The sequence below is a fragment of the Mandrillus leucophaeus genome, unplaced genomic scaffold, assembly GCF_000951045.1.
Source record: "Mandrillus leucophaeus isolate KB7577 unplaced genomic scaffold, Mleu.le_1.0 Scaffold322, whole genome shotgun sequence".
NCBI classification, from domain to species: domain Eukaryota; kingdom Metazoa; phylum Chordata; class Mammalia; order Primates; family Cercopithecidae; genus Mandrillus; species Mandrillus leucophaeus.
Window position 1 is genome coordinate 2,762,128 of NW_012103388.1, and position 12,862 is coordinate 2,774,989.

A 12,862-nucleotide genomic window follows, 5' to 3' on the forward strand; every position below is an offset into this window, starting at 1 on the left:
ACTTTAAATACTAACTTAAAATTCCTGTAGTAGTCTGCTATTGCTACTACAATAGATCACCACAAACTTAGTGGCTTAGTAGATAGTGCAAATATATTCTGTTCCAGTTTGGAGGTCAGAAGTTCCAACATCAAGGTGTCCGCAGGGCTGTGTTTCTTCTAAAGGCTCTAGGAGAGACTGTTTCCTTGCCTTTTCTAGCTTCTAGGGACCTGCCTGCATTCCTTGGGTCAAGGCCCCATCCTCCATCTGAAAAGCTGGCAGTGGGGTATCTTCCAGTCTCTCTCTGACTGTCTGTGACTCTGGCCCTGCTCCTTCCCTTTTTGAAAGACCCATGGCATTACATTGGACCTACTCAGATGATCCAGTATAATCTCCCCATCTCAGTGTATGTAACTTAATCATATCTGCAGAGTCCCTTTTATTATGAAAGGTAACATATTCACAGGTTCCAGAGATTAGAACATGGACTTCTTGGGGAAGCCCTTGTCCTGACTGCCGCAGTCCCCAAATTCATATCTCCAACCTTGATCTCTTGCTAGAGACTTAACGTATTCAGCTGTCAGCTTTATGTACAAAAAAACAAATGCTTGCTCTTCCTCCCAGATCCTATTTCTCCTTGAGTTGGCCTCATTTTTGTAAATGGCACCTCTTTCATCTCCTAAAGCCAGAAACTGGGAGTGATTCGTGACATTCCTGTGAGACATAGAATCAAGGCCCGGCCATTCTGCCTTCAAATCATATTTTGAATTCATCTATGTTTTACTAATGGAGGGTAGCGGTTAAAAGTATAGGTACTGAAGCTGAAGGCTCTTGCTCAGTCGAAGCTCTACCAATTCCCCTACCCTTGGGAAAGTTACTTCACTTTCCTATGTCTCATTTCTTCATCTGCAAATGGGTCATAGGATCATTGCAAAGAATTAACTAATGCATATCTGTAGTGTACTTAAAACAGTGCCGGACACCCTAAGGGGCCGGCAGATGTTAGCTCTCATTATCGGCACCCGCACTGCACCTCCTTTTGTCTGGCCTCTTAACTCATCTTGGTGCTCCCAGCCTTGGCCTGCTGAAGTTCATCCTGTACGCACCATCCATAGTGATCCTTTGTTGCCAATCATATCATTGCATTCCTTCACCTAGAATTCTTCAGCGGTTTCTCCTTGCACTGAAAATGAAACTCAGATGCCTTCACGGACCTCCAAGGCTCTCGACATGATTCAGACCCTACTGCCTCTTCACACTCATCTTGTCCCCTTGTTCCCTCCACTTACTGCACCGGTGCCTCCTCCAGGCCTCAGATGCAGTAGTGATGCCAGGCAGTTGAATGCACAGTTAGATAAGAGCAAGGAAAAGTATACAAACCTCCACTTCATTTGAAGCTTAATTTTAACCCCTAAATCGTGACAATAGATTAAATCAAGCCTATCCTGATATGGAGAAGGTATGAAAAAAAAAGATTTTTCAAGTTACTTTTCTTAAAAGATTTAAAAAATATTTTCACTAAATGTTTAATCTTTTGAAAAGTTGTTAACTCATGTTACTTTAAAATAAAGGGATAACTTCATTAGATCTAAAGTCCATGTGGTTTCCTGTTTCCCTTTCTCATATCCCTTTAAGCTTTTTCAGATAAGCAAAATCAATGGAAATCTACTCATACGGTGGGTGAAGCAAGCCTTGATGCGGAGCCAGCAGTGTAGGATAAGAATTTTTCCAGCCCCCTGGGATCCCCCCTGGGATCGCTTGAGAAAATTATTTTTCCAGTATGCTCAGTGATGAAACATTTCATAAAGCTCCCTAAAAGCACACAGATTTTTTTTCCCACAATGTGATTAAATTCTGTTGTGTAAACTTATTTAAAAGGAGATAAATTTAATGAAGCATCACATTTTGTCCTCATTGTGTGTGGGTGTGGGAGTGGGCGTGTTTAAGGAATGAAGTGGTTATGTCGAGAGAAATTTCGGATATAGCTGTAAGGGAACACTTCCTGGGAAAGGGGCTAGACATTCATGCGCATTGAAACAAAAAGATTTCATGAGAAACCACTGTGGATAAACCATTCTGCAAATAAGATTATAGAAATACTTTATAGAAGAAGAAAGTGGTTCTTCTGTATGTATTTCTACCTTATCAGTGTTGCTTTTTCTTTATGCTACTTTGTCTACCAAGGCTCTCAAATATCTCTTCTCCTGGAAGCCTTTCCTGACTCCTCCAGGCAGAATTAGTTTATTCTTTGTGTTGCCTTCGGTTTATGCTTCTTTTATAGCCTCCTTGCATTTTGTCTCTAAGATAATAGGACCCCGCAGAGGCTCACACCTGTAATTCCAGCACTTTGGGAGGCCAAGGCGGGTGGATCACTTGAGGTCAGGAGCTCGAGACCAGCTTGGCCAACATTGTGGAACCCTGTTTCTACTAAAAATACGAAAGACTTTATACAGGCATGGTGGCATGTGCTTGTAATCCCAGCTACCTGGGAGGCTGAGGCAGGAGAATAGCTTGAACCTGGGAGGCAGAGGTTGCAGTGAGCCAAGATCATGCCATTGGACTCCATCCTGAGCAACAGAGAGAGACTCTATCTCAGAAAGAGAGAGAGAGAGAGAGATAATAGGGACCATATCTGTTTACATCCCTGAAGTACGTAGCACAGAATCAGTTCTCTAAATGTTTGTCGAATGCAGGTTGTTGAAGAAATGTCATTGATATTTCTGTCTTCCCTAAAAATATGTTGGTATTCAATAATGAGCCTAAGATAATCAGGAATGCATGGTGATTTTATGCATCTATATTCACCACTTTGGATTCTGTAGGGGAAAGTAGGGATGGGCAGCAAAGGAGGAAGGAGGGATGAGACAGTATTAATATTAGAAAATGACGTTTGTTCCCAAGGGGCTTACAATCAAATTGGAGATAGGATACTTGCTACCAGCGAGGCGGCAGATGAAAAGTAGTTAAAGGAGAGAAAGCTAAAGGTACGCAATTTCAGGAATCTCTAATAATCTTCTAAGGAGTTGTTTTTTAAACACTTATTGCTTGTTAAATAACTAATTTCATGGTGGTGGTTCTTTAATACCAGTCTGAGAGCAGTTTCACGGAAAATTCCGGCTCTTTGAATACTGTAAGTTCAGAACGCATTATTTTTCCTACTGTGTGTTCATTTTCCTTTTTAGAAACATGTTGAGAGCAGTTGCTCCAGAAAGGCTTTCTTGCTAAGCCTTCCCCTTAATGCTATTTTGGTTGAAATGTGCATGAATAATGCATAAAATCCAATAGTGTAGATGGGCAAAACCAATAGATAGTTATACCATGAAATTGCAACCAGTTTTAGCATTTCTCAGCAGTCGTAAGAGTACATCTTTTAAATCTTGAACACTTGGAGGACACCAGCCGTATCTCATTCATCTTTCCAAACTGCTTCTGCAACTTGCACTTTACCTGATGTGTAGTAGGTACTTAGTAAATGTTGACTTATTACATCGAAGTCACATGAAAATATTTTGTTTTCTAACTATGGATTGTTCTGCAACTGGCCTTTAGTTCTAGAATTGTTTTCTTTGTAGAGTTCATGCATAATGTGACCTTCCTAAAAATAGTGTTGAGAAACAAGACAAATTGGGAAGCTCTGGATTTGGTAGCCCAAAATAGATCCACGTAAGATTTCCAGTAGCCCACACACTATGGTTTGTGTAACTCCTCATCTTCAATTACATGTGCAGATTTTGCAGGTTGTAGAAAACAGTAGTAGATTTAGTTGCTTGGGGACAAGCTGGTACTTTTAAGAAACTCTGTCACAAGCAATACCCTACCATTTGGCTAATTTTGACCTTGGACATCATTCAGAGAGGATCTGTCTAGAACGTCTCCGACTCTTGTTGCTTGCTGCCAAGAATCTGTTTCAAGCTTTTCTCACTTCCTTAGTAAATTATTGTAGCAGTCTCTTGGCAGCCCCCTCTGGACTCAGCCTGGTTTTCAGTTTATGATTCACCTTAAATGTGTTAGGTTGTGTTTACTTTCTTTGTGTTCTTCATATTTACTGTGCTATTTCTGAGCTTATGCAGTTGTACCTCAAGGCTAAATAAAACTTTGGCACTGATATTTTCAGCTGTACCTTGGGTTGCTTTGGCCATTTTCAGAACATGCCTGGTAAGTGGGAAACTAAACAATAAAGGTATTAAATTAAGCATGTGTGTGTTTCCTGGCTGTTTTCTGTTGCCTTCAGTAACAGGAGGAAGGGTGACTTGGACGTTATCCACAGTTCTTCCCCATCTTGCTGCTTTGTGTACTATTTGTTCTCAGGCTGGTTTCCAAAGGTCAGGATAAGAAAGTGCTTATCAGGATAACTTACAAGAATTGTTGGCATGTTTATATTGTGAACTTTATGGCCTCTTCTTTCAGCCTTTTAATAGTAGGAAAAATTAACGAATCAAATCTTGGAAAGTTCTCTCACTCACTTAAAAAAAAGAGCATAGCGGTGAGGATCTTCTTAATTCTAGAGTAAAGTTAAAGTCACCCTAACCCAGTGATAGCTGTTCATTGGCTTCCATTCCATTTTGATGGGAAAGGAGACTGTGTTCAATCTGAATGTGTTTAAAATAATTCTGAGTTCTAACATGGACAGAACTTTAAAGATCTGAGAGCAGGTGCAGTGGCTCACACCTGTCATCCCAGCACTTTTGAGAGGCCAAAGTGGATGGATCACTTGAGATCCATAGTTCAAGACCAGCCTGGCCAACATGGGAAAACCCCGTCTCTACTAAAATACAAAAATGCTGGGCATGGTGGTGGGCGCCTGTAATCCCAGCTACTAGCGAGGCTGAGGCAGGAGAATTGCTTGAATCCAGGAGGCGGAGGTTGCAGTGAACTGAGATCACGCCACTGCACTCCAGACTGGGCGACAGAGCAAGACTCTGTTTCAAAACAAACAAACAGAAAGAACTTTAAAGATCTGGGCCATTGTAGATCTATCACATTAAAGCAAACTTTGTGGGATTTTAAATTTTAATTCTATTAATACTGCTGTTTTAATTGAGGAACTAATCAGGTAAATATTCTGTCCACCTTCAATGCTTCTGTAAACTAGAGCATTTATCTTGTAAAATATATGTTTTTCAAAGTGTTATTCTGACACTTAACGTTTTTAAGAGATAGGGTCTCGCTCTGTTGCCCAGTCTCAAACTTCTGGGCTCAAATGATCCTCCACCTCAGCCTGCTGAGCAGCTGTGACTACAGGTGCACACCACTGCACGTGGCTTGATGGTTTCCCTATAAAATATAATCATCAACTGAGTCACCTGAACCCTTTTGGAACTAGATGAGAATAAACACACCCACAAATAAGTGCTTATCAAGTATTCCATTTCCCGTCATTACTCAGGGCTGCACAGATTTTCCTAAGTGCTCATCAAAAGTTCAGTAAATAATGTAGGGCTATTTCATAAATCTTTTATGCTGTTTTTCAGGGGTCAGAAGTATCCTAAAATTTTTGAGTGGCTTTGCCTGTTATAGAAATGTATATGTTTGTTAAGGGGAAAATCAAAAGAATAAGACAGGCTGCCATTGTCTGAAATCTAGCTATGTATATTGTAAAAATACCTTCCTTCTGCTACATTAAAAAATATGGCTCTAGAAAAATCGACCAGTTTTCCTGGAAGTGAGGTAAGAGTTAACCAGACCAGAATATAGTTCATGCATCCAACATGACAGCTAGCTCATTGACTTTTAGTGACAGGTTTTTTGTATGTTTGCCTGGTTTTTGTTTGTTTGTTGTTTTTATTGTGGTAAGATATACATAACATAAACTGTCCAGCATGACCGTTTTTGAGTGTACAATGCAGTGAGATTAAGTACCTTTACTTTCCGGTGCAACCACCACCACCATCTCTCTCCAGAACTTTTTCGTCATCCCAAACTGAAACTCCATCCCCATTAATTACCAACTCCCTGTTCCTCCCTCCTCCCTCTCCTTTTTGTCCTAAAAGCCCGAGTGTTGTGGCCTCACCCTCCTGCAAGAAAGCACTGCAACTAGCACATGGGAGGCAGGATGCACCTCTTCCCATTACTTCATGCTTTCGACTAAGGCATTAATATATTGCCTACTAACATTTCAATATTTATATGTGGGGGGAACATTGAAGAACCCAGAATTTTAAGATTGAATTATCGGTGGGGCATAGTGGTCCATGCCTGTAATCCCAACACTTTGGGAGGCCGAGGTGGACAGATCACCTGAGGTCAGGAGTTCAAGACCAGCCTGGGCAACATGGTGAAACTGATCACTACTAAAAGTTCAAAAATTAGCTGGGCATGGTGGTACGTGCTTGTAGTCCCAGGTACACTGGAGGCTGAGGCATGAGAATCGCTTGCGTAGGGGAGGCAGAGGTTGCAGTGAGCTGAGATTGTGCCACTGCACTCCAGCCAGGCTTCGTCTCAAAAAAAAAAAAAGCAAAAAATAAAAAGATTGGCCAGGCGCAGTGGCTCAAGCCTGTAATTCTAGCACTTTGGAAGGCCGAGACGGGTGGATCACGAGGTCAGAAGATCGAGACCATCCTGGCTAACACGGTGAAACCCCGTCTCTACTAAAAAATACAAAAAACTAGCCGGGCGAGGTGGCGGGCGCCTGTAGTCCCACCTACTGGGGAGGCTGAGGCAGGAGAATGACGTGAACCCAGGAGGCGGAGCTTGCAGTGAGCTGAGATCGCGCCACTGCACTCCAGCCTGGGCGACAGAGCGAGACTCCGTCTCAAAAAAAAAAAAGAAAAAAGATTGAATTATCACTTCAGAGGTACTGAGATGTAGCACTGATTTGTTTTACAGGGAGACTTGAAAATAACTTCTGTGGATAGGCTTTGACTTTCATCAGCAACCTCCACAGTGGCTATGCCCTCTTTGGTATTGGGCTAAACATGTTTAAACTTAAATATCTGTAGATCTGCGAGTCTCCACATGAAATGATGCTGTACTAGCGATAGATTGGTGTGAGCAAGGCTTTGAAGGTATAAGCTCTCAAGAATGGTTCTCCGTTACCGACAGAGTAAGCCCAGACTATTTCACACTATTTACATTCCACATTTCTCTATTCATTGCACTAGAAATCACTGAGCTTTGGCTTTTAAGCAACTAGTTTTTATTTCACAGGCACTGTAAATCATGTAATTGATGTTTACTTCTTTGCCTTTGAAACAAGAAAGCTCAGAGTTTATGATTTCTCTCTAGTGAGTATATAGAACCTCAAGACATGTATTGGGAGACTACCTCATCCCTAGCTTCATGTTATATTTCTTCCCACTACTTGCTTTTTTTGTTTTGTTTTTTTTGGAGACAGATTCTCGCTGTCTCACCCAGGCTGGAGTACAGTGGTTCAATCTCAGCTCACTGCAACCTCCACCTCCTGAGTTCAAGCAATTCTTCCCGCCGCAGCCTCCCAAATATCTGGGATTGCAGGTCAGTGCCACCATACCCAGCTGATTTTTGTATTTTTGGTAGACATGGGGTTTCATCTTGTTGGCCAGTCTGGTCTCGAACTCCTGACCTCAAGTGATCCAACCTCCTCAGCCTCCCCAAGTGCTGGGATTACAGGTGTGAGCCACCACGTCTGGCCTGCATTGGATTTTTATCCTATATAGTCAGCTTTAAGACTGACTCACACAGTCTCATGTCCGCCCATTCTGTGCCTGCCACTGCCATCTCACTGCACACTGCATTCCTCACTGTGTTGGCCATGGTGTTCTTATTGCTTGGGACAGCTCCTGTATTGTAACTGCCCTCATCCCCACTCTTACTCCTTGTCAGCGAACTCAGCACAATCATCAGCCACAGTTCTTTCCTGATACAACATTCTCCACTCTTTAAGTTGACTGATGCCTCCTTTGTGGCCCACGGCCCCCATTCAGACTCCTAGAGAAATCTGCTGAACTCGTTTGTTCACGAAACAGTTCCCCGCTGCCGGGCCATGCGCAGGGACCAGATCTTATGCTTCCTTCACTTCACAGGCCTTGCACGATACAAGGAAGGGAGGAATGAATTCAGCAGCATCAGATGTGGTAGATGAGTCACAATAAGAATTGAAAAATGACCGTTGGACTTTGCAATGTGGAAGTAATTGGTGACCTTTCTCAGAACCCTTCAGGGGAAGGGTGGGGATAGCCTGACTATATTATAGCAAGAGGTTTGAGAGCAAGGTATAGAGGAGTAAGGAGGGGGGTGGGGGAGGGGGAAGAAAGAGGTGGAGGCACAGGGAGACAGGGAGAAGAGTGAGGACAAAGAGGGGGTGCGGAACGGGTGAATGAGGGGCTGCTAATCACAGGACAGGGGTCTGCACTGTCATCTGTTGGAGCATCCCTAGGGGTCAGGGCATTGGTCCCACGCAGAGGTTCTCAGTGTGACTGATGAGTTTGTGGGTCGCAGATCTTAAGCCTGTGTAGTCACTGAGTTGAAATCTTGTTCTGTGAAGTCCGTCTTTGCTTCATAGAAGCTCTTACTGTTTCTTGTTTAATGTTTGTGTCTGCTTTTGCTAAAAGAATTATTTTTAGGTGGGCACATCCCTGCCTTATGATTGATGTCTCTTAAATTGCAAACACACTATCCTAGCATAAATGCTTTTGAGGTATTTTGCTTCGTTGCTTTGTTTTCATGACTTCTAAATCATAAACTAATACGGCATCTTAAATAATACCAGTACAGATGAAATTATTTTGACTTTTTACATTTTTTATTTTCCTCAAGTGAAACAAACTTCAAAATGTTGGAGTGGAACCGCACTCACCCCTCACCCCACCAACCCAAGACAGCTGTTATCATCCCTGATGTAGGTCTTGTTCCGCCGCCTCCTGGAGCACCTCTGCTGAGCCCCAATTCCACTGTTTCACAATTTGCCATTGTGCCATCTCTCCTTTGCAGCCTTTCCTGACAGCCCTGTGCCTACTCCAGAAAACTGACCGATCTCTTTCCACACGTGCCCTCAACAAACTTCTGTCATTGTATTGCTCCCATTTTTTCAGACATCTGCTTACCTGAACCAGACTGGCCTTTCTTCAATGCAGAGAAATTATTTCTTTGCTTGTATTTTAGAGTTGCAAAGCATTGTCCTGGTTTTTTTTTGTCTTAGAATTATGTATGTTAAAAACAATCTTCTATTTCATTAAGTTGTTCGTGTAAACATAATGTTAACTTATTTCATCTGACAGGCAACTGTCCCCCTCTTGTTGACTATTTAGGTGTTCTTTAATTTTTTTCCATTGATAGTTTGTTTCCTTCTGCCAAAATTGACAATGAAAAATAAATGTCTCTTTAAATGTATTATTAAAATATTCCATTTCTGGCCAGGCGCAGTGGCTCATGCCTGTAATCCCAGTATTTTGGGAGGCTGAGGTGGGCATATCACCTGAGGTTAGGAGTTTGAGACCAGCCTGGCCAACATGGTGAAACCCCATCTTTACTAAAAATACAAAAAATTAGCTGAGCATGGTGGTGCACGTCTATAGTCCCAGCTACTCGGGAGGTTGCAGCAGGAGAATTGCTTGAACTTGGGAGGCAGAGGTTGCAGTGAGCTGAGATTACACCACTGCACTCCAGCCTGGGCGACACAGTGAGACTCTATCTCAAAAAAAAAAAAAAACTGTTTCTTTGTTATAAGGTATAGGACAGAAGAAAACTATATTTTCAGAAATTTTACTAAAGTTATATTTATAGAAAATAAAACTTTCCCAACATTAAAAGCCTTTCTGCAAGTAACTTATATCATTCATAGGGTCCAGCGTTGAGAGCTCAAGGTGCACGATCTAACCTGCACCTAGGCTGGTCCAACTGTCGTTCTCCGGAGTCAGCCTAATGTGGTAACAGTACGGTTCTGTGATTTTTGCTGAATTATGTAATGCAGTAGTGGGGAAAGAAAGCACTAAAACGTTTTTTTTTTTTTTTTTTTCCCCTGACCAGTTTAGCTGTAATACAGATTTAGCAGATTGTTGATACATTTGTTGAAATAGGAAGTTTGCTGGACTGTGTGTCAGAGCCTTTCCTAGAACTGAGGATGAGGGAATGGCTTGTCCTCTGCTTAAGATGGGAAGTTGGAGGTCATCGTGAATTTCCATTTTAATAAAAAACTCAGGCACCATTTAAAGTTTAATGGAGACAGAGTGACTGCTGTTTTGAGCCAAAATACATAAAACATTAAACAAGGAGTCAGAAAACCTGGGTTCAAATCATGTCTTGCCCACTCACAAGCCATGAGAGACCGTTAGTACACTTGTTAATAATCACATTGTCCCGCCTCACCTCCACTAAAGCATCCTTGTGATGCTCAAAAGAGATGAAGAATGTAAAGGTGCCTGGAAACTCTACTGTCATGTACAAAAATGCATTGTCTTCTTCCCAAACTGGCAGATGGCACCACTCTGAATATATAGCCAACTGGAAATGTGACTTTTCCATCCTAAGAATGCCTGCCTGGCAATTAATATAGGGATGCTTCAGACTTTGTCCTTGAGAATTTAAATATTATCATTCCTGGAAAAACTATTTTTAAAAGTATTTTATTTATTTTTGTATAGAGACAGGGTCTCACTCTGCCCAGGCTGGAGTGCAGTGGTGGGATCATAGGTTACTGCAGTCTCAACTCCTGTCCTCAAGCGATCTTCCTGCCTCAGCCTCCCCAGTAGCTGGGACTACAGGTGCACACCACCATACCTGGCTGTTATTTTTTTTTGTTTTTAAACTTTTTGTAGAGATGAGGTCTTGCTATCTTGCCCAGGCTGGTCTTGAACTCCTGTCCTCAATCAGTCCTCCCACCTCAGCCTCCCAGTAGTGCTGGGATTACAGGTGTGAGCCACTGACCCGACCTTTTTAAAGTATTTTAAAATTACTTTGCTTTTATGTTTACAGTATTGGATGTAATTTATACTTCTCATAAGGACACTAGCTACTATAGTTTTTTCATTATACATGAGTTTTAAAAATTAAAAATTTTTTGGAAGTTATACTTAAGATGCTTTGTGAGGGAAGAAAGAGGTGGAAATTTTGGGGGCAGCCACTGAATATGATTTCATAAAGAACTGGATAATCTTTGGAGATGTTTTTACTATGTAAGATCTGTTTACTTGTAAGCTTATATAAGTGTACATCTGTTTGATAAATCCACTTCAGCCTTATATTGGGTGGAGGTTCTGTGAAATCCCTGAGGAGGTAGTTAACGGATGGATTGTTGAGGGACAAAGTAGGCTGCTTAGGTTTCAAAGCCTGAGGCATGAAGGGAGGGATCCATTGTTACCGAAGCCTCACACCCAAGTTCAATTCATTAACTATGAACCTGCTCTGCCACAGATTCTGAGTCCGAACGGTCCCTGAGTAGACTGGAAGCGGTGACAGCACACTCCTTTGAAGAGGAAGGAGAGCATTTGGGCAGTAGAAGACACAGAATGTCCGAAGAAAAAGACTGTGGTGGCGGAGACGCTCTCTCCAATGGCATCAAGAAACATAGGTAGGATTGCCTCTGACAGTTGTCACTGCCGCCTTTTTACGATAAAGTACATTTGGACTCATAAAGAAATGTATATCCTGTCTTCATTTATCCCCACGTAGGAGATTTATATTGCTATATCACCTCAAAGAAAGCGTTTAACTTACATACTTTTTCCTCTGTCCATTTAAGAGAATCATCTATAATTGTAGGAACAGAGCACAAAACTTGGGTTTAGCGACCATGTTCTTAGAGGGGCATACAAATCCTTGAGTTGGTGATTTAGAAAGGTTATTCAGAACTACCTGTTGAAACTGATCCTATGCGCCCTTTCTCATCATACATCTTTTATGACTGTGCCTTCCATTGCTATTTTAGTTTCTGGTCATTTGATCTTCCAGTTGGTTTTATTAAGAATGAGTGGTGATATGCAGTTTAGTTAAATTTAAACAAAGACGTTTATTAAGACCCAGGACTTGCTGAACACACCTGTTTTATACTGTCTAATAACATTAGTATGTTTTTATCCCCTTGAGGGCTTAGTCCTAGAGATTGTCCCAAATTAATGAGATGTAATAGATACCCACAGTTCTCTGATTTCAGCCCGTTTACAGAGACAGCGGTGTATATGTGTGCCAGTGTTCATATAGTAAAATATTTTATAACATGATCAGTGAAGGATATATCCTGTTATCATTGTAAAAATTACTTTTTGGGTAAAGAGTTATTAGTGGTAATTTCTGGAAAATAGTTTTTTGTTTAATATTTGTAGGTCGTGTAACTCTGATTCCAATTCTGTACCATGATTCTGGCCACAACTGGTTTTGACTATTGTTCTAGGAGAAAAACGCATGCATCACTTCACTGGCTTGTGTATGTTATCCCTTTGTTAGCAAAATGTCTCAGTTTGTATTCATTTTTCAAAGATCAGTGAGTTTTAGGTAACCAACTAGATGAAAACACAGTTTTCTTTGGTTGGGTTAGAGGTTGTCCTCTAAACATGCTTATAATCGCAAATTCTGTGTCCAGCACTGACTGTCTTTCTTGACTCCCTCTGTAGTTACTATCAGTTTCTTTGGAGTTCAAAATTCTATTTAAGACATGAAATACTTACCGGTAAACGTGACAGACCTACCAATCTCTAAAGAGAAGACAGTCTTTAACTATTTAACACATACACCATGCCAGTCTGGTGAGAACACAGGTGAAATCTTTGGGAAGTTCAAAGAAGCATGCAGATATTCAGTATTATTAATATCAGAAAAAGCATTGTGTTTAGATGCTGTCCTCTGCTGTAGCTACAGGGGATTTCTTTATTGCTTGTCAGGCCCCAGTAATTCTTTTGTATGTGTGCTATCATCATGACAGTAGTTATTTTGCATTTGACAGAATTATATTATACCATATTCGTATATTCCATGT

General features: G+C 41.4%; 1 protein-coding gene across 3 annotated transcripts in view; it reads left to right on the forward strand.

Moving 5' to 3' along the window:
* The window catches only part of OSBPL1A (oxysterol binding protein-like 1A), a 240,199-nt gene that overhangs the window by 159,329 nt on the left and 68,008 nt on the right, over positions 1 to 12,862 (forward strand). For all 3 annotated transcript variants that reach the window (XM_011988065.1, XM_011988066.1, XM_011988067.1), the window contains one exon: positions 11,305 to 11,461. In XM_011988065.1, coding sequence (XP_011843455.1) covers positions 11,305 to 11,461 — 157 coding nt within the window. The remainder of the gene's footprint in view (positions 1 to 11,304; positions 11,462 to 12,862) is intronic.